Here is a 23,297-nt window from a genome sequence, read left to right as displayed (position 1 = left end):
TCATCATCGTCATCATCCTCTTGTGGTGCTGTTTGCACCATAGGTTTTCAAGCACACATCGCATAGGCTTTTTTCGTCTGGATACAGGCAGGTTCTGCTCGCGCGCGACTAGACCTCTTCTTTTCTTTCCATTCGCCTCAATTGCGAATCGAGAAGGGAATTAATTAAATATGAAATGGGGTTCGGGGTATTAAATTACGTGGATGTACGTATGCTTATCTGGCATATCTTGCGTTGGTAGTAGACATAAGTCTTATTATTCTCATGGCTGTATCACAAATTTATCTGCGGCCAAGGTACCTCTTAGTATAATACTTGTTTTTGTTTTCCTCCTTCTTCCTCTTCTTCAATATAATCATATTCTTCCTACTCTCTTCATTTTTCTGTCCTCTCTGCTGCTTTCCTCTCCTCCGTTTACGATGGGAGAACAACTAATTATTTTGGGCTTCAGGTCCAACCGGCAGCTATCTCTTTCCTTCTCTCTCTCTCTCTCTCTTGTACCCATCGCTCCTGTGGACATCCTTAAATGGCGAAAACATATTAATTAACCGAATAGAAAGTGCGCGCATAAAAATGCCGCGGACGAAATTTTCCAGCGATTAATGGACTCAGATGTGTGCTTAAGAATGCTATAATAAGGAAGAGGTTAGTTAACTAGCGGCGGCGGCGGCGGCTCGTGGCATCGTATGTCGAGCACTGCGAGGTCATAATGCATGACCCCACGTGACGCAATCTCGCCGTGGGAAACACAGAATTCTTCACAGGAGCCGCCATGAGACGGTGGATGGAGCTAATGTCACGCACCATCCGTTCCATACACCCATCAGACCCAAAATAACAATAATCATCATTTTTCTATCACACATCCCTTCTGCTACATCGCCGATGCAGATAAATCTATTGCAAATTTCAATTTATAGGTTCATCTATTTTGAAATACTGAAATACTGCATCTACTCATTCACCTATTTATATATCAATACTATTACAACTTAGTACTATACCTTAGTTGTTGTAATAAGGAGAAGATGATTTGAGTATTATAATGGATGAAATATTGATCCATTCAAATTGAAAGCAAAACAGATTTGTACATACAAAGAATCGAATCCGAAATTGTCACGAAACTAGACCAGAGAGATGTGATCAACACTATAGTAATAAATCGCTATTGAATGCGGAGATATTACAGTCAACAAAAGTGTGTATCGCGTAATGCTATATTTCTTATGGCGGGAATCAATTTATTATACATAAAAGTTGCGCGATCAAATAAGATTTTTATCGAGCATATTTTTATGCGACCAGACACATCTGACATGTGCTTTTTTACGACGAAAATAAAATTGATTGCCCAGCCCGCAAATCGGTTCCCAAACAAGAGGGAGACGACTGTAAATACAAGCAGATTTCCTCACACTCGTGTATTATGCGCACCGACAGTTCCGGACGCGATTAGCGCACAAATATGGCACGCGTCTCCTCTATAATTACGCACTTCGCGTGATAGGTTATTAAACAATTAACATTAATGTTATACGGTTAGGCTTTTATTAACCTTATGAATTAAGCAATTTGTCAGCAGCATTTGTTTACTCAATGATTTTCAATTCATTGGGATGCGATCCTTACAGGATTGCGCATTCCATTCTGGTACTGACTTCGACTATGTATAGGGTGGTCGTTAAACGTTGAACAATAGATAATTAAGGCGTGTTAAGTGGGTTTATCCCTCGATTTGGGAATCACTACTGGTTTAATTGATAGTTTTATGAGAAGTAACATATACTGTATTCCATAGTAACAAATTTTAAAATACGTGCCAATTTATTATTTTATATTTTAAAAGCAATTGAAGCAAATTTATCTAATTAGTCTAATTGGAAGTTATTTAAGAAACACGTAGAATTTCGAATGAATAGTAACAGTTAGTATCGCATTTGAAGGTTAACATGTACAAAGTACCAACAGTAATTTCCGGCTCGGCGAATCTCGTGGTAGAGATTCGGATCTCTACCGAGACAAAGACCACTTTAATTAGAATCTAAGTAGTGTAAGTGCATCATCATCATCAAAGGATCAGGTGAACTTTCAAGCGTTTTCAGGTTGCAGGTATGCGCTGCTCTGTGACGACTGCAGTGCAGTGCACATGAATCTGCGCTATAGATAAAACACAGGCCGTGGAATAAATCCAGCGAAATCTAATTTCCAGTCACGCTTCAGCTTATATTTAATATCAACTTATTATATAAATTTCGCAGTTGAATCTCTGCACCACAAAATGATACATCATCGTAATTTCGCCGCTGCTTTTTACTGCGCTTTTCCCTCGACAACCAAAAAACAAAAACAAAAGGACTATGAAAAAGATGATGATGAATAAGAAGTTGAAGACACGCAGCACGACATTCGCACACCAATTACCTAATCTTCTTTGTTTGTTTATAGCCAACTCACTTTTGGTTTACCAGATAACTATGTGACAGTTCTTATAGTTTATACAGTCTCAATTCCATAAAAAAAATCTGTTTGATCTTATTGAAATATTTTCTTGATTTAAAATTTCTGAAAAAATAAAAATTTACTTTTATATCAACATTTTCTGATCTTTTCTGGGAAGTGTTATTGTTGTATTAAAAATTACTGTAAATATGAATAAGTAAGAATTGCAATTGATGTGTGATGTTATGTAATCTGCATGCGTGTGCACAAAAGGCGCCACGGCGGTGGCGGAAAAACGCGTTTGCTGAGTCAATGGCTAAATAAAAGAAAGGAGAAGGAGGACGAGGGAGTGCAGCAGAGAGAAAAAAAGAAGGAAATCGAAAGAGGAACGGTGATTTCACTTTGAAGGCGATCACAAGAAGGGAGTATAACAATCAAATGGCTCACGGTGGATAAAGCACTTCATTTCATGCATGTTTGGAATAAAATCCAAAAGGAGAAGAGACGATATGAAGAAGAAGAAGAGGACTGGGAGAAAGAAGAAAAAAAAATAATAAGGTGAGCGAGAGTGATGGAGATGAAGAGAGGGATGTACAATAGGCGAGGTGTACCTGGAATTCAATTATGTTCAATATTTGATTTCGGCTTTTGAGTAAATACATCTCAATTTTGATGCGGCCACGATGTTGCGCAAACATTTGCACCATTTGAGAATGATGATGATGATTGTTATTAAGTGTATTCTAGGCGAGGTCAATATCATCGCGCGGAGGATGTCGAAAGGATGCTGGGGATTGCGGTTTTGTAAACAGCCCCGAGCTTCGATGGGGCGCTTCCATAAATAACAATGCGTTCGCGCTCTTCCACCACGTGGACCATCAAACAAAGATGATTCATGGTCCTCCTCCGATATTCACTTCATCACTGCCAGGCATTGTCTCGCGCGCGAGAGAGTTTGCATTAATATATTCTTAATTAGCCGCGATAAAGTATAACATTTAATTACTGAATTAATGACTCGCTTGGCGCATCGCAAATCCCGAAAATCACTTAATGTAAAGGTAATTACGGAAGGGTTCGCTCTCTCTCTCTCTCTCTATCTCTCAAACTCCTGACTTCTTCCTTTTTCTCTCACCGAAGCGATGCGACGATCTGACCCCGACGGTCATCACTCGCATCCATCTTGCCGCAGTCATAATCTACCGCTAAATTGATCCACCCACAAGAACATCCAGGGACAAGCCAGATATCAACATTCTACAAATATTTTGAAATCTCCTTCGACGGAAGTTTATATATGTTTATATACACATTTACATAAACAAAAGACATGATTTAACTAATATAACTATTTGCTATTAATGTTGTTTCCACATATATATCATATTTAAAAACTACTAATTATAAAAGATAATAAATTTCAATTAATCCATGAGATTTCTTTATTTTGGTAAGATCATATACTAAAGAAAATGAGCTATCCGCCTACGACTCATCACTAACTACTCTGTGTATATTAATAAAAAGAAATGTCACGCTGCGAGTCATCTGTATAGATCCGCCTCGGTCCATAAGCTTTGGTCCAGTTTTATTATCAAGCTGTAGTTATTAGCAGCAGAGCAACAGGGACATATACCAAAAATCGCGCAGCCTTTGGGGCCATAAGTTGCCCATTAAGTGTTGGCTTATTGCTAGCGACAGATTGAGCACGGTCCTAATATAAATTTGTTGCTCTATAACCGGACAATTTACTAATACCGAGAAATCATTCCGCTCGCATTCGGCATTATTTCCATCGTTCGTTTGTCTTAGGTAATGGTCATTAGCTGTCTGACCTGTTTTAATAAAGAACTCTTTTATTCGAGTCAATTGAGGTCGATTCTGAACGTCGTAGGTGTTTGACTCCCTCTTTTATTTTACTTCATCTTCAATCTTTCAGCTACGACCAATCAATTATTCAAATTCTATTTCGACCGTTTGTTTAATAACGCGCAATACGTTCTTCTTCTGCGAGAATTCCCCGAGGCCGATTTCGAGGCGAGGCAAGAACAAAAATATTCCATACATTTACATTGTTTTCATTACGTCTCTATTCACATCACAACAATGTCGCGGTTAACAAACTTCGTTTTACATTAACTCTATTTGTTTTACACATTACACTATAACTCTTCTTAAGAAAATTTATAAATATTACAGCGAAATAATTTGAATGTGAGTATGTTATTGTAGAATATGTAGCAATTAGTGTGGAGACGGGCAGGTACTGTGCCCCAAAGGCGTGATCATATATTAGGATGAAGGGGGACGGAATCCCCTCTCGTGAAACTCGACTTTTGTATGTGTCCACTAAGAGATCGTTGAGTGCAAACTCTTGTTAAGATCCGGAGTTATTTCTCGAGCTTATAATCCGCGGCCCCGGGGCGACCGGGGGCGGCCCATTTCCTTAACTCCCAGCAGGTTAAGTCGCTAATCTTAACTGCGACAACACGCCATATTTATACACCGGATCTGATTATGTCGACTCGCTCGCACCTCAAACTATATACCACTTTCAGGCATTAAGAGTTTAGAACTTGAAGTGTTTAGGTGGTGATACTTGGGTAGTCCTGCGGGATGTAGGAGAGAGGCGGTGTCTTCTGAGATGCTATCGTCGCGGAAGGCGGAATCCCACTCGTAAAAAGAAGCCACTAACAACACTTACTCGAGGGTCGGCCGTCATTTGGTAATGACATTCCCCAGTTCCGGTCTTAAAAAGTTATTAGCGCGCCTCGTAATGGTCTCGGACTACCAGACTCCCGCCTTCGACTTCACCGCTTCCCCCTGTCTCTTCCCATATTCCCGTCTCCCATGAGGATGCGTTATTTGATTAGGGCAGGTGCAGGGGGTTTGGAGGTTGGGGGCGCGCAGTGGGTTACTGTATCAGAGATCCCTGGAAACCTTGGAAACCTGGCTGCGCCCGCTCTGGAATTCAAGATCACGACCACCCAGGGAATCCGACCAACACGATTTCCGATTTATTGCGGCATATCCGCTATTTATGAATACTCGTGAAATTGCAATGATACATATGTCTGGCTCTGTGTTGCCGCACTCCGTTCGGGATTTATCGGCACACTCACATATAAACCAGGTGTACCATTTGACAAATGTTGTCAGACCATACGGCTCCCAGTTGCTCCTTTACCAGTCATAATAATAACAAAACATACATTGCTGCATTCGACCTCTTCCTGATTATGCACATCCACACGAACTTTAATATTTTACATAAGACAATTCTACTCAGTTTCCAATTGAACGAAAGATTATTTTCAATATTTCTACTTTTAATATTTCATCACATAAAGCAATTCTGAAGAAAATATTATTATTACTATGTTCTACTCAATTACATCATGTATAAATGGCAGGGACAGAGGTCGACTATAAAAGAGTATCAAGAATCTGTGGAAAGGCACCCTCGTTGAAAATACGTCATCCCTAAAGCACCCTTCATAATCCTTCCAATCATCCATTTTATACATAAAAAGGGGAAACAATATAATATCACAAATAATATTTCAGTGAAATTTACATGAGTTTTTTCTTTTGTATTTTGAATCAACTGAGATTCACTATTCTAATTTCCTTATTTATTAATATAAAACTAATTATAAAGAATTATTGAAAATTTCTAAACTATATTAGAAAATAAAAATAAATAAATGGAAAATTTTAAATATAACTTTTCTTTTGTATACAATCATAAAATAATGTCATTTTAGATGATTGAGTACTGTGAACACAATCAAAATTAAGCGCAGCCGTGATTGCATAATGTAACCCGGTAATTCTTCAAAACAATAAAGTGGATAACATCGCAGACATTGCTGATGATGAGAGACGTACGACATACTTAGGGACAAATTTAAGAGTAATGATGTTGCTGCATTGAACTATTTATATGCCAGACACAGCTCGAGACACTCACGGAAAAAACACACATCTGATAATGAATACGCTAACAATTTCTAATCAAATTTGAAAATTATTTAAAATTGTAATTGAAAATATATAAATTAATAAATATAAAAATAAATATTTTCGTTGAGGTGAATTATTTTAATTATACTCACGTTGGGTTGAGATCCATGACCCTCGCAATTTGGTGCGCTTTTAGGGGCTGCTCATGCCATTTAAACTCCAGAGGCTCATGAAGGAAATAAAGAAGTTATAATTTTGACCGTGAGAAAAAAATAATAATTATTAATAAAAATAGATAGAATTTTGTTTTAATTAATATATTGTAAGTAATAAGTTTGTAGATATTTATGAAGTTCAAAATTATTTTTAATTTAAACAAAAATAAGTAACTTTGTATATATTTCTGAAGTTGAAAGGTTGTTGATTTTTAATATAAAAAATAAGTTGTTTGTTTCGCCATGTGAATAAGAGGAAAGAGAGAGAGAGAGAGAGAAATTCATCAATACCACAATTACCGGATAATCGTTGGACGTTGATTATTATTTTTCTTCAATATTATCATTACGCGGCGGGTCGCATTCTGATTTGTTTAATTCGGTGAAGATTAGGTAAGAGGGGTGCAGTGTCACCCGGTGGTGAGTGTTCCAGAATCCAATCTCGGTTGCAGCCTATTTTGGTTTATGGCTCTAAATTATACGGTTCACGTGTGTAATTTTGGTCAGCAAGAGAGAGGCGAGAGAGTAGCGGCCAGAGGCATGATTACACACCAGGAGTTTCGGATCGGATGCGCGCCTTTCCGCAATATTGGCCTGCCGGCAGCCGGTGGTCGAAACCCTATTCCGCCCCCGCGCCACCTCCACCGCCGACCGCCCCACTACGCGCGCGCCCGCCCGCCGCCCCGGCAATATGTTAGTCGCCATAAATCATTGTTAGGATGACTAACAGCCTTCGAAGACGCGCCTCGCAAACCCCTACACTCCAGAAATATGATGTAATTTATATGGAAATGCATCGGAATCTTTGTCATTTGGAGATATGAATGAAAAATTCAGTGTCCTTCTGCGGCCTGCGGCCGGCCTCCTGAAAGGCGATGGTGGGGGGACGGCCGCCCACCGCCCCATCGACAGAGGGTGACGGCGGAGGCGGCTTATCTGCGGCCGCCGAAAAACGCATGATTTATGTGCTGGATCCGATGCGATCTGTTCCGATCTCCGATAAATCCGAGAGCGCACACCGGGACAGGTATTATTCGGGTCACGGGATGGTTGCCTCGTCCCATTATCACGACCCGGCCCCTGTACACTCTCATTATGTAACGCAATTAACATATTAATAACGAGTAAGTGTATGTATCATCTTTATTATTATAGGTCGGCCGCGGTAATGGGAAATCGGGGCCGCCGCACCACCCCCTCTCTGATCTTTCTGGTGCCTCTTGCATCTTCTCCAAGTGGTTGGAGCTTGATCATCAAGACGGAGTGGCGAGGAGATGGGGTGTGAGAGAGAAAGACGCGAGGCGGCTTATACATATTGCAATTTGCATGTTAACTAGTTCCTATCTTCGAAATATCGACAGGGCATGTCTCCCCTTTGGAATCGCTCTTTGACAAGCTAACCAAGACACCTTGGCCTCACCTCGCTATTACACCAAGATATTTTCACGTATTATTTTAATTACAAATCATTCTGCTTCATCAATCAGTAAATTTGATATACCTTCTGGATTTTCCCAACTTTACAACAAAAATATGAACTTTTAATACTGCATCCATATTACATAATTTGAAATATTATTATAAACAAATCTTTGGAATCAACTTAAAATAAAATTTTGAAAATCTTACGAGTATAAGAAGAAAAATGCATCCAATTTTCTTCATTTGTTTTGTCATCAACTTACTTGTACACTTAAGGGTTGTTCTTCATGGTTATTTGATGAGTTACGATACACAGAAGTGCAGTAAACCTCAATTATAATTAATTATTCAATAGCTACTCACAATCATCGGTAGATCCGATGAATAAAAAAAAAGTGAAATAAAATATAGGTTGAGAAGATTATTTCCATCCCCCAACCAGAGGAACTGCCGCCCTCGAATCTATAATAGATCTAATAATTTTAAATATATGCATATTAACTGTGCAGAGGGAGGACGGCTGTTTTGCTTTTCAATAATAATTTGCATTCAACACCCTCTCGGCTGTCACTCATTTTAATGGCATAATAGTAAAGCCCATTGATGGGTCGCGCCGCGCAATATGCTCGCAATTACGTCGCCCTTCCAGATTTGAATTTAGAGCGTAAAAATTTCCTCGCATTGTGCAGCAGCAGCACCTCCGGATTCCATCAATGTTTAAGGTTGAATACGTTCCCGAGCATTATTTAGATTAACGCTGCTCAACACGTGGCACATGCTCCTTTGAAGTCCTTACGAATTTACAAAATCTTATTGAGGTACCTTATTAAAATTCATCGAACGGAAACAAGAAAACTTTGAATTTGAATTTATTTTTGTTTGTTCTTTGTTTTCAATATATATACAAGAACTTTAAGGTGGATACACACTACATAACATATGCAACGTTTTATTTTGATACACAATATTATATAAAAAAAAAACTTGCAATTGTTTTAAATATTTTAATTGAAAGTAGTCTTTCGTTTTTTCGTTTTAAGCACGCAATTTTCTAATTGGTTGCCTCCTGAAAGGGTTTGGATTTACATTTTTAATTTCACACACAATAACGTTCGCATTCAGCAATTCGCTTTGTCTTAATGCGGTGATCTTTAATAGAAACGAGATAGTAGCTGATTTACATAAAGATATGTAAGTCATAATAACCAATGTATTTACTTTGTAACACATATTAATTAAGAATCTTATAACTTTGCTTAATGAAGATGCATATTAGTAGATATTATTAAAGATATTGGAAGGATGTAGGATATATTTTCAAAAATATCCTTGATTTGAAGATGTATATTTAATGTTGACTTAATATAAATTGTAGTGTAATAATTGAGAGAAAAGTGTAAAAATGAGGGAAAGTTTGTGAGTTGGTGGGTGTCGCCGCGCGGCGGACCCTTACGTAAGCTACGGAGTACAGGCGGGTCGGTGCAGGTGGAGCTAGCGCCGCCAGAGCTGTACACCCGTCCGCCCAGATCCGGCGGCGCGCCAAAAGGAGGAAGGCCGGATCTGCGGAATTTGAATACGAAATTGGCGGGTCGCATGTGAATGATTGCAGGCGGGGACGACCTTCCCTAAACGAGGTGAGAATGTGTGTAATTTTGGCATGAGTGGAGCTAATTTCCGTGTAGCCGACGAAAAAGCGACGCGTATGAATAAGCTTCGCGAAGGGTGGATTTAATACTTTATGCGTGCGTGAGCGTATGTCTAGCAACCAGCAATAATACGAATCCGGTCTGCATTCAACGAAAAGGCGAAATGACGAAGGGTACGTCCACATCCTGAGCAACCTCCTCCCTTTTTTCCTACCCTTAACAAAACGATGTCGCGACGGTCGTCGTCCCAGGGATCATTTGAATGCGTCGCTGCGCCGATGATAACAAGTGCCCTTCGTAAGCACAACAAGACTCTGAATTAACTCTAAACGGTAACGTTTTAAAAGGGTTCAGAGTTACGTTTTAATTTCACACACAATAACGTTCGGATGTTAAGAAAACGCGAAAGGGGTTTTTATGCGCCTCAGACGTGCAATTTTTCGCGGCAATCGCGTGCACCCCCTGAAATACACACACCCAACCCCCACGACCATCTTCGAGCACTTTAAATATGCACGCTTATTGGACACCAGAGAGTAGAGCTCTTTAAGAACACCATAAAATGCGACAGGATTTCGCCCTTCCGTGAGCCGACGGGGGGTGGAAATCCGTGGAACAACCGCAGCTCGGCCCTTTTTGCGTGTATCGGTGGAGACGGGAAAATGTAAATGCAGCTATAAAAGTAAATCTGTGCAGATTTACTTCCATCTCGAATTGCTGAAATAACCACGACGGGATCACTCGGTACATCATAAAGCCAGGATCCGGGATCTACCAGATCTATTCACCTGACGCACAACACGAATAACAATCGACACATAAAAATAAAGACATAAAAATAAAATAAAAAGACAAGTTACATTTCTGCTTTTCTGGATTTCTCCAAAGAAAATTCCTTAAAAATCCTTTAATAAATTAATTGTACTGAATCTTAACACATATATAAAATAAGACAACAAATGTAAATAGATTATGTCTTGTGGAATCAGATTTACATACTTCAATCTCTTTCTTTATTTTTTACAACTTCATCTCATTCAGAGTGAGCATCTGCATAGAACTGGCATAAGAAGATTAAGGTAGTAATTGCGGCCATGACGAATGGCCGATATAAAAATACAATTTGCATATGAAAATAACCAATATGTAACAATAAAACGTAGAGAGTATGTGACGGGGAATATGTAGTGTAAAATTTCATTTGAAAATGATGCGTTTTAAATTATCAAAGCAGAACCTCCTCGGGGACCATTAAATCGTTCAGACTATTATATGGAACCCAGGAACAACACGGGGAAGACAAATCTCGCGCTAACGTCTCCCTCCCCCACACTTGCACACGCCGTCTCCTCAACCTCTTTTCCTCCACCTCCGCCTACTTTTATAGAAAGAAACAAGGGAACGAACGAGATTCATTACTCTAAACATATTTCACCTCGCCCGGCAGCGTTTGTGTACATTGGGCGCAAAGCAATTTATCGCCAACCATTTATATTTCTCCGTGTTCTACTATTTTTTTTCTGTTCTCTCTTCTGGTATTTTTTTTCTTTTCGTTACTTCTTTCGTCTCCCCTCACTTCTTCTGCAACACGAATTTACATTCATCGATAAGAGAAAAAAATAGAATCTAAACCTAATGTCTGGAAGGACCTTCAATTTCCTGCAAACACATAAATAACCTGTTTCTCTCCTGAAACCGAATCCTACACTAATTCGACCACATTCAATTACTGAATTTACCCAAAAGATTTTAAATTGAAAACATCAAATATAATTATTTTTTCCATAATACAAATCTAATTCTCTACTTGTTGAATTCTCGAACCTTGTATGATGATGATTACATCATGATGATCATCAAATCTTTATCGTTTGTTTTTCTTATCCATTGGTAAATTTTATCTATAGATTTTATTGCTTCTGCTAAAGCCGAACGCCGCTTTTTCTCTTGTAACCATAAAATCTAAACCGCGATCTAATCTGATATTTCAATGGAGCTCAAACGCAGATATAAATCTAATTTTCTCCCATAAACTCAGCGTTTCCGATATTTTATTACACAAATACCAACAGATGTTCTATTCCTATATATTAATCCAATTTCTACTAATAACATAAAAAATCTTATATAATTACATTTTACAAGTTAATTAAGCTTTTAGTCATTAGGGATTTCAATATTAATAAAAAATAAATGAAAATTTGCATTTTGGTAAGGAAAATGTGATAATCGTATTTATGAAAATACCTATGTTTGTTTGAGCAGTGATTTCTGGGAAAGAAAGGCGATTTCACGCTGATAAATCATATTTTCAGTTAGCGTCCAGTGTTAAACGGAAACAATAAAAAAAAACAAACGAGAATAAAGGAGAAGGAAAAACACAACAACCGACGAGGACAAGAGGAAAGAAAGAATCATATTTATTCATGTTTTCACGAACACCTGAATCGGGCTCCTTCTTATACGTTTTCTTCTTATTCCTCTTACGTCTTTCCTCTTCTTCGTCTTCTTACATGTTTCCTCTTCTTCTTCTCCCTACCTGATGCAATTAAAAAATTCGAAACAGTAGCCACGATATTCATGAGCGAATACCGCGCATCGCATTCTTCTCTTCCTTTCTTCAACTTCGTTTCCATTTTATTAAAAGGTTCCTGTTCGTTTTTCATTTCATTCATTTTACTTTTAATTGCAACAACAAAAACATCTCTTCATTTTTATGTACATAAAACTGCAATAAATTATATATGTATATTATATGCATATTTTCTGCGAAAACATTCTTTTTAGGAAAGGTTACACGAAACGATTCCATTCGTGTTGCGCAATCAAATAATTATAACTAAATGTTAATAGAAAAACGTTTAATTTCGATTTTTTAGATGATAATTAGATATGAGCGCTTTTAATTAAAATTACTTTCACTAAATACTCTTACGTAATAATGAATCACCGATTTGTAATATTTAAATTATCGGATTTCAATTGAATATTGTTATTATATATTTTTGTAATTGTGAAAAATTCAAAAATATATATACGAAAGTTATGTGTCAATAAATTTCGAACTTTAAAGTAAGCTGTATTGTATTGAGAGGTATTGTTTTTGACTTTTTTATTTTTTTGTAAATAAACACATTACTTTTCTTCTTTACGATGTGCCTTTTCGCAGAATTGCGTAACCGATGCGTGTGTAGAAAGTCGCATAATGGAGGCACAATGAAAGTGTGAGAAAAAGTGTCGGTCAAAAATACATTTTTTTTCTCTCTCTTTCACGTGAAGACTGAAGATTTCGTTTTCGGATGTTTCCCTCTGACGTACAGAAATTTATACAGGGGTTGCTGGTTTTTGTTCTTCCTCAGGTGGGCAAAATAAATTGCGAAAGAATTATCGTGGGGGAAAGTAAATAAATTTGATAACTGGAAATGTTCAATTACTTATCAGATAACATTTGACAGTTATAATGTCTATATGCATCACGCAGGGTAGTTTCAGGTACCGGTGAGGGTGAAATTCATAACGCACCCAGCTTGTCACAATATATCTCCTTACTCCGTTACTTTCTCATCTTAACGACCCGATGCTTATCTGCGGACGATTTGCCCATTTAAATAAAACCAGTGGTTCCAGGAATGAACCTCATCCAGATTCGCGTTCCTCATTTTCACCGTAACAAAGAAAAATAAAATAAAAAAATAAATTAACAAGATCGCTGAATGTAAATGTAAATGGATGGAAGTTGCAACTGTTTAATTGATATTCTGGTCTTGATGTCGTCTGCAGCCGCAATGCGACGCGAGGAGGAGGTTGGATTAGATTAGAAGCGCCCCAACAACCCAAGAAACCAGACAGACTTGCTGACGCTTAACAGGAAGATACCAGATCGGCCCTCTTGTTTACAACCTTGTCAAAAATCATAATTATGTTGACGTTGAGGGCTACCTGTTCCTTCCTCGGAAAATGGGTGGGGATACGCGCCACCCCCTTATTTATGTCTCTATTTACAGCGAAAGCTCTTCCTTTCTTTATCTGCGCGCTCGATCGCGAAACCAGGAAAGGAAAGGTACGGGCGAAAGGTACAAGATATGATATAGATAGATACGGCTGCGGTTAATACGGATTTCTTCATAAATTCTTAGCTCTTTTGTTTCTTTTTTTTTTGTTTCCACTTGTTCCTCTGCTTCTCACTTATACAATACAATACTAACCAAAAGTGGCGACACAATCAGATTTTACACTTAAATTATTTACAAATATTAACCCTTTGCGGACGGAGATATTTCAATGTGGAATGTTCAACTATAAAAACTGAAACTGCTGTGTTTGCACTGGTATATTTTGAATAAACATAATCCGTATAAAAGATATAGCAGATATATCCGTCGCTCATCCGCAAATGGTCAAAGCATTAAAATAAACAAGTACATATTATAATAAAAGTTATCACGAACAAATGTTTTAAATTAAATACAAAATGAAATTTAGTTATTTTTAATCATTAAAATTGATATAAAATAGATAGTTGATATTTTACATTTATTGTATACTTTTCTTCATTTTAAATAAAATATTTCAAATTTACAAAGATAAAATTTTCTATTAGTATATGTATACATTAACTAAAAAATTCTATAACTTGTATATATTTTAGTTTATTTTTTCATTCTTTGCTTGTTTCTGAGTGCAATTGGGTAAATTGAGATGGCGGTACGTTCGGTGTCACATTACAATCAATCAAGGGGTGGTGCGCGGGGGTTGCATGTACCGATTATATTGGTTATTTCACAGGGCATTGGGCTCGACGCCGCCGGATGCGAGGCCCATAGGGACATGGAATTACCGTCCTTTTATTTATTTATTTTTTCGATCTGTATAATATATTTTTTTTTCTCGTTGCGTTCTCCCAGAAAAAAAATCTTCCTTTGCTTGGATCGATTTGAATAACTTTTGATTGGTGGCGCGGAATGATCTGAGCGTAAACCACCCCCGGGGGTGGTCTGCAACGACGGTCAAGCGAGCATCCAAATCCAATTCAACCATCCATCAATGGGAGTGACGCGACTTCCGGACGATTTACTTGCAGGCCTGCGAATGACTAGTAATTGTTTTTCTTCTTGCTTTCAGCAGCTACCAACCGAATTCCTCTGACTGGTTGGCGGTCGACTCCTCCGGAATTCCCAAGTAATGACATTTTATTTAAATCCATTCTACAATTAACTTTCGCACGCACGCGTTTATTTATTTATTTATTGTTTATTATTCACTTTCTTCAAATCGTTCGCTCTCTTTTTCACTTCATATTGTTTCACTTGCCTTTTGTTTTTAACGTTTTTCATTGATTTCTTTTGTTGTTTTCGTTTTCGGCTCTTTGCGAAACGAAACGAAACCGATTGCTGCAGGCTACGTGCCCCGACATACAAAAGCGATTTATCGTCAGACGATTTCGACGATGACGACACTCCGCCTTATTATTCGAACTCCGATTTCGGACTATTCGCAAGACAGTTGTGCCCATTGCTAATTGCACACGTCGATTAATATTCCAACGTAATTTTACTAATCTTGAGTCCGGTATTTCCATCTGCGCTTTAAAGTTTCACCAATTCATCATTGACACCAAATACGAATACATAAGCGAACTTTTCAATCATTTTAATTACAATTTTCAAATATTAATATTCTAAAACTACCAAAAAAACAACACTTTTTTTATGGTCAATAAAAACGAATAGGGGATGAAAGCTTGAAAATATACCCATTTAACATAATTTAATTTCAATTAAATAAATTAATAATTATTTTAAAATTATTTATACCTAAAATTCAACTAAATCTGACAATAAGGCTTTTTTTTATTATGTAACATATATATGTAATTGTAATTACGTAGGAATTGAATAATATAAAATAATATATTGATTATTCGTGTAAACGTGCTGCAAATCATTGATTTTATCGCTGATGAATATGTTTGGGTCACGAAATTTCGCGAATTGCGTCCATTATTTTTTTACATTGCGCTCGTGACTCATCGTCTGGCTTTGAATTATGTGCTAATTAATGTATGTAAACACGTCAATGCTGTTCTGAAAACAATCTATAAAATATTCAAATAATCTTTCAGTACAATTTTTAATAGTGCTATTTTTTTTTGATAAAATTTCATAGTTTGTTCAAAATTTAGCTTCAACCGTATTTTTTTAGCATTCCAATAAAATAATGATAAATTTACATGTATTTTCATAACCAACGTTATTCAAAGCCAATTGTTTTCCATTTAAAAATGCCGCAGTCTCGAATTATTGTTCCTGTTACATTTTCAATTTTGCATATACATTTCAATTCGCTGCATTGATTTAAATTTCCACTGAAAACAAGAATTATTATTGAATTAGCAAAACCTGCAGCAAAATTAGCAAACCTTTTATAAAAAAAAATTAAAGCAAAAATTAAATTAAATTTAAAAAAAAACAATTTTATCGTAACATGAAAAGTTTTTTTTTAAACTGCTAAAATTTTATGATTTTAATATTATGTTTTAGTGAATTTTGGGTTTATAAAGGTTTATGTAAAGGATAAATTGTATATGTCAAGAAATTGGTAAAATGTGAACTATTTTAATCTAAATAAAATGTGTTGATCTATAAGGGATGATGAAAAGTATCATTTTGTTGATACTAATGATGACAAGTTTAATTTACTTGTCAGACGATGACTTTATCGGTTATCTTGAAGCTATGCAAATTGAATTAAGTTTTTTTTTCTGTTTTCATCCTTGTTCCTGTCGGAGGGAACACCTCATCCCTTTGCGTAATAACTTCGGCGATAAATAAGAAAACTTTCGGACGGTATTCGAGTTATCAGGTGTGGCGGGAAATGATATTTATTCGTCGCTCGAGGGTTCGCATTTAACTAGTACCACTACTCCTCCGATGATAATAAAAATGAATTAACAAAAGTCAAGATATTAATGTACTTTTATAATGAATTTGTTTGCGCTGGTTTACGCGACCCAGGGGACATCGCCACCCCCCAAAAAAAACATCCACCCTTGTAGAAACCTCCACTTCTACTACCATCGCCGCGACATGTAGATTTAGTAGACATCGGGTGGATGCGATTTTTAAAGCTTGAGGGTGCCTTCGTTTTATCTTCATTTCCGGTTGTACAGCAAGTAAATAAAATTAATTCTCCACCTCGGTTGTAATTAGGGGTGCGATAAGTGGCGCTGCTTGAAGCATGATTTGCGGAGCGATAAATCGAGCAGAAATTATCGCCGCTGCATTTTGGGCACGACGCGACGGGAAATAAATGAACATGCGAAAAGCGAAAAAGGGAGTTTATTTAATAAAGAAAAGGAGAAGAAGAAAAAAAATATACGAAAGGAAGAAAAGAAACGAGGGGAGGTGTCATCCATTTTCGCAAGGTCAATTTATCACCGGGAGTTTCATCTCGCGTTTGTGATGCAGATTACAAATGATTCCTTGTAAAGGAATGCAAAGTGTAATAGCATAGCAGGAGCGAGGAAAGAACGTACGTGTAGTGTGTGCTGAAGCGACGAGGGTGGCGAAAGGGACAAGCTGAAAGAAAGAGCCTGACGGTCAGCAAAGGCGACCAACCCCACGGAGCCGATCCCGGCGAGAAATCGTCCCCGGGGATGAAACATTCAATGCCTACGTTGGAGCCGAGGAAACCTAATCAGCCGCTATTGACTCGGAGATATGGACATTAATGTCCTGGACTAATAAGTCTCATTCTGAATCACATTTATTAAATACACCCCCGGTATTTCCTCTCACTCTCTCACCCTGTCCATCACTCCCATCCTCCGGAAAAATTGCTCTAGCACACACGAGATTACGAATTCAGTGTATGCTTATGCTGCGGGGATTTCCCCTCCGGCCGTCCCGAACTATAAGACCCTTCTCACTCCCCCAATCTTCCGTCGAGACTCGAGGAAAGTAAGTAGGTAAATACTGCGCTCATGGACTTCATTAGACCTCAAAATTCTCGCCACGAGGGCAAACACCGCAACGGACAATATTGTTCCACCCTTTTAATGAATCCCTACCCGATTTATGCGGGCCGGAAGTACGCCGCATCGACGCCAGCTGATTGGATATAATCGAATAACGCGCGATGTCTTAACGCGCATCATAATACCTTCGCAATTTCCGGGGTCCTTTCGAAAGCTCCGGCGCCGTCAGCGTCTTAACTCTTTCCTGTTTCCGCAGGGTAACTCTGCGTCATTTCATCCTCTCTCAACTCTCTCTCTCCATCCCTGCTGCATTCAATGAAAACCCTTTTTACCAGATCTACCTCCTTCTCCCTCGAGCCCATCCCTCAGCAAATCCACTCTATTCATACTTCAAGCAAACAAAATATCACAATTAAAATTGAATTAAGTCTCATTACCATTTCCACTTGTATTTCCCTTCGCAACCCTTTTGTCCTTACTCTTACACTCTCTAAGATTCGAATCTGAAGATACATTTATTCAGCATTTCCATTAATCAAATTGCTTTCTTTTATTACATTCTTAATGTCTTTAACTTTAAATTGAATTTTTAATATTTATTTAAATCCACACATGAGACACATAGACATCCGCACATGATTAGAGAAAAACTAAAATTTAATTCAATAAAACAATTTTAACCCTCTTTTAATAACGAACAAATATTGTTCTTCCTCTCGCAAAGATCATTTGCGTTGATTCAATGGTGAAATGTAAATAAATCTAATAGGATTTATGTAGATCTATCTACCAGTCTCATCGCATTTCATCGTCGTCCCGTTTGGATTAACGTCGACCTAATCCATTTACAATTATAATATTAGCTGGTTAACTCGAATCCACGCTGCGGGGGTGGCTCATCAAGCACGAGTAGCTCTACTATTGAAAACCCTTTTTTTTTGTCTGGACAACGAACAGGTTTCCTCCTCACACTGTACACATCTTTTTTTTTCTATATATATATACATTGTTCGTTTTCCTGGTCAGAGTGGATTTCCATTTATAATTCGAACATCAAACAGGGTGTAGATTTAACGCGATTAAAGCGGAGGGGAATTCCCCGACCTGATTAAAAATGATAATTTATTCGCCGGCTAATTGGGAAGTAAATGCCGCGCGACCGATCGCTGGGCTTAATCCCATTTGCGGGGAAATCGAAACCGAGCTGGCAAGAAATCTCCAGGAGTTGCCAACCGGGAGAAGAATAAAAAAAATACATCTACATATTTTTTTATGAATGTTAACACAAAGTATATATAAATTTAATTATAATATCAAATCTAGTGTAGATGCAGCTTTTTTTTCAAAATAATTTTCAATTTTGTTATTCTTCTAGTAGTAACTACAAGAAACTATACAATTTATGCAATATACTTTTGTAAGTAATTATTTTTCATATTACTTGGAAAACACCCTGTATATATACATGCATACAGACTAGAGAGAAAGAAATTCTCCCTTTTATATTGTCTCACTGACACGCATAATTGCCAAGACAAATGCAATTATCATCGTCGTAGCCTCTCGGCCTCATCCCCAGAAATGGGGGATGAACAAGAGGCAGGCAGTTATTATTAAGGGGGTGAAATTAAATTGCTTGCATTTTTTTTTCTTCTGTTCTGTTCTGTTCAAACCTCAGAAACATTCGATTCAATATGTCATTGTTACCTCGTCCGTAAATACACCTGATCCTTCAGGATTCATCCTGCGACGTTATCTCACGTATCAGTATAATCATCGTCGCCGGTAATCAGTTTAAATAATAAAAGAAGATGCGAGTGTGCATACTAAGCGCGTCTCACAATTAAAGATTTGTTGCACATTTAGTAGAATTTAGACATCATCGTTTGTTATTAAAACAATATAAAATTATACAAATAATATGAATACATTTAGTATCCTAAATCGAGGTAATACTCTAACATTCAACGATTTGCTCAGGAATCCTCGAGTTCAAATCACAACTGATGAATAAAATATGATTTCCTGCGCGATGTTTCATTTTTTTTCTCATGTGTCTCCTCTTTATTCTTTCTCCTTCTGTATTCGTTGTCTGTAGGATGGTTGTTACTGTCATTTGTCTTATTTTCCGCCTGCCGCCGAATGCCTGGGCTTTATCAGAACCATATGTTGGATGCATGTTTTAAAATGCAATTCTGCGAGATAATGCGAATAAGCGCGACCCCAACATTAAGGGGAGAGGAGAACCGCCTAGCAGAAACAAATGTGAATAATATTACGTATTCATTCAAGCGAATGCGATGTGATAAAAATACACTTGGCTTCTTTTTATACACCCGTTGCATCCCCACTTTTCTTCTTCCTCACCGTCTCCACTTATTTTCTTTCTTTCATTTCTCTTTTTCTCCCTCGACGTTCTTTGGTCCGTTTTTATTCTTGTACTTTTCGAGAGTGTTTCAAGAAACTACTATGACCATCCGCAATTTTATTACATTTACTTAGTAGTATACAGTTTTAGTTTACTTCATTAATTATAGAATTTTATATATAGAATATTATTATTTATGATGACATAATGATTGGAACGTTGATACTTGTTGCATCAGTTAAACGAGTTGAAAGTTAACGGGAAGATGGGAATACTCGAGATAAAAAGGATGGTCGTGATGTGGCGAGGAAGCGGAAAGAGTCGAACGGTGTTTATTTATTGGTTAGGTCTTTTGCGGTGGCAAGGATGTGGATGAGGATGAGTAGAAGGAATAGCGGAGGAAAGGAGAGACAGCGAGTAAATTGGACGTGGAGGGGCGAAGTATAAAAGGGAACTAACTCTCTTTTTGGCAGTCTGTTATTATTTGGGAAGAAAATAGTGACCTTAAATTGGCCCTAACGAATGCCTATTGAATGCGTCGATACGTATTGGGCTAATCGATACAGTCGGAGGGGTTTTCGATCAAATCACCCCAGTCGGTGTGCGGTGGGGGCAGAAAGGGGTTCCCGATCGCCGCCTCCGTCTGGGACGAACGGGGAGAGGATGAGGAGGTTGGGGTGCGGTTGAGGCCGAAGGGCGAAAAAAACAGAGAAACATAGAGTAAGCCCTTATCGGCCGTATCCGCGTGGGCGTTTGTTGCAATTAGCGCTAACGGCGTGATAAATGTTACACGCTGTTACGTAATAATGCGGCGGGGGCGGCGGCTCCAAGCGTATGGAGTGCGAGAGCCCCGCAGTCAAATCCAATACGGATGGTTCCGAATCGAAGTTCGCAATTTAATAGCGTAAACGGTTAATCTGTGAAACGGTTAAATCTTCAGGACAATTGGATGGCGGCTCCGGCTGTGGTCGTTTATCTGCCACCCCCGAGGGCCTAGGCTTTCACATACAAACACACATATATAGAGAGAGAGCCATAACCTTAAACACACGGCGAGCCCTAAATCTGCATTGCGCCCGAGGGCCGCCGCTCATTTTCTCCTAACTGCCTGAGTTGCCCAATTAGCTTTCAATTAGTGGCCCTTAGATAACCTTATCAATTCTCCAGCGCACAGTTTATAGTTTAGATTGCATCTCTCTTACGCCCCGTACTCATTCGGAATTCCTTCAAAACCCTACATACTACACACATACCATACCGTACCGTACACACACTACATGCATACACACATTACGCCCTCAGAGATAACTAAAATTATTTCTACCTTATCACTTAAACATCCGACCTCCCTTACGACGTATATAAAATACACACCTTAAATTTACACATTAAACCCGAAATTCCGCCGCCTCCGACTCCACCGCAAACAGCGAGCAAAAAAAAATAACACATATAAAGCCCCGACGTCTAAATCCACTCCTTCTCATTTGCATATATACAGGATGATCCACTTACCATGTTTGCTTGTTCAAATCTGCCCGGATCAATAACGCTGCAGACACTTCTTAATCCACTGTAACATTCTTTGTAACAAATCATATTGTTGATAGAACTTGATAGAAAATGTATGATCGCAATTTCCTAATTCGATTTAAATATAAAATAGTTATAATAATGTAAGAATTGAATAATTTGAAACATTACATTAAAATATACCATAATTACTCAATTTGCAAAAAACAAGTTGAAAATAGGAATAACCTTGACCATCAATGGATACAATTGTTTCGAGGTGCTTCATCCCTAGGATCCGTTACGTTTTCATTTCATACCTTTTAGTGGTACCATAACAGTTTTTTTCTTATGCCACCCACAGCCATATTCTTGACAAACAGCGTCAAGTGCTTTGTTTAGCAAAAATTGACACCTCTCATAAATGCAAAAAAAAACTAAAATAAAAATGTCTATGAATTCGGAGAAATTTGTATCTTTTTATATTTTCAAATAAGTACTTCTATAAAACGACTGTAAATTATGAATTATTTGGTACAGTTGTAACATAGAATTAATTACTTAACTTTCAATTAAAAAAAAGCTATTTCTTAGTTAATTGTAACTAATTTTATATATCTTTAAATTATTTGGTTTTCTTGAGTTAAAATTTTTAATTTTGTTATTGGATAATTTATTTAATTAAAAAACAAATGAAATCTGTCAGTAATTTGATGTTATTTTCTTCGCTGTGTAACGATGAATTCCATAAATTTTTCCTGTTTTGAATCGTTTTTGGTGGGTTACATCCCAAGGGATGAATGCGGCTTTGGGGTTGGTGCGTTTTCAAGAAGAGTAAGAGGCAAGAAATCGGAGTCGAAATTAAAAGATATACGTTGGGGCGGCGAGAGATACGGTTAAATATAGACGTATTAAATCAAAAAGGCTATCAGTAGTTGGCGGCAAAAGGGGTAGGTTATGAGCGGCGGCTGTGGCGGCGTCGGCGGGCATATGAAGAAGGACGACCCCTCAGTCGTCCTTCGTCGTCCTTGCGCCCGGGACGCAATTAGAATATCTTAATTTGTATCTGCTATCGGCTTGACCCTCGCCTCTAATGTATTCCATGACTTTTAATTCATTTATCCCCGATTGCTTTGGCTTATTAATTTCTGAAGAAAGATAAGAGGGTTAATTGAATGGCGGCTTGCAAATGCGCTCCGACTGTTTTCGTCGAAAACATATGTAAGATAAAACGTATTCCCGTTTTCTACCATAGGGAGCATCCATGTTGTGATATATAGTGACTCACAACATTGCTATAGCTGGTATCGAACTCTGCGCGCTATTAATCACACGCATTTGCATACAGTTTATGATACAAATCATATTCCTCATTGCTTTGCTATGCAACGCAAACACTTAAACTATATGTTTCTGCGATTCAATTTCAACATAACACCAGTCTTACTAAAATATTATTTTACATTATTTCATTATCCCAACTTAATTATTTACATTACTTTAATAACATTTAATTATATATATATTAATTAACTTCAACATAAAGAAAACAATTGAAAAAAAACTTACAAATATGTATTTTTCATTTATAGGCAATAAGGAAAATAACTATTTTTGTTATATAAGCATTAAATTTCTTTATATTTAAATTCATTACTCGTTTCACGGTTTCCTATTGAATTTCGTTAAAAAGAAAGGAAATAATAACGACTTTAAAGCAAGATTCTCGTGGGAACACGCCTGAATATTTG

At 37.6% G+C, this 23,297-nt stretch overlaps 1 protein-coding gene across 1 annotated transcript in view; it reads left to right on the top strand.

Annotated features, from left to right (window-relative positions):
* LOC108556495 (protein trachealess) overlaps positions 1 to 23,297 on the top strand; it is a 67,406-nt gene that overhangs the window by 29,914 nt on the left and 14,195 nt on the right. Inside the window, exon 4 of the mRNA XM_017912629.1 lies at positions 14,813 to 14,869. Within this exon, the coding sequence (XP_017768118.1) occupies positions 14,813 to 14,869 (57 nt within the window). The remainder of the gene's footprint in view (positions 1 to 14,812; positions 14,870 to 23,297) is intronic.

This window comes from Nicrophorus vespilloides, unplaced genomic scaffold, assembly GCF_001412225.1.
Source record: "Nicrophorus vespilloides isolate i.1.1-1 unplaced genomic scaffold, Nicve_v1.0, whole genome shotgun sequence".
Classification (NCBI taxonomy): domain Eukaryota; kingdom Metazoa; phylum Arthropoda; class Insecta; order Coleoptera; family Silphidae; genus Nicrophorus; species Nicrophorus vespilloides.
The sequence above is the reverse complement of the archived record's forward strand: the minus strand, read 5'-3'. Positions and strand labels throughout refer to the sequence as shown.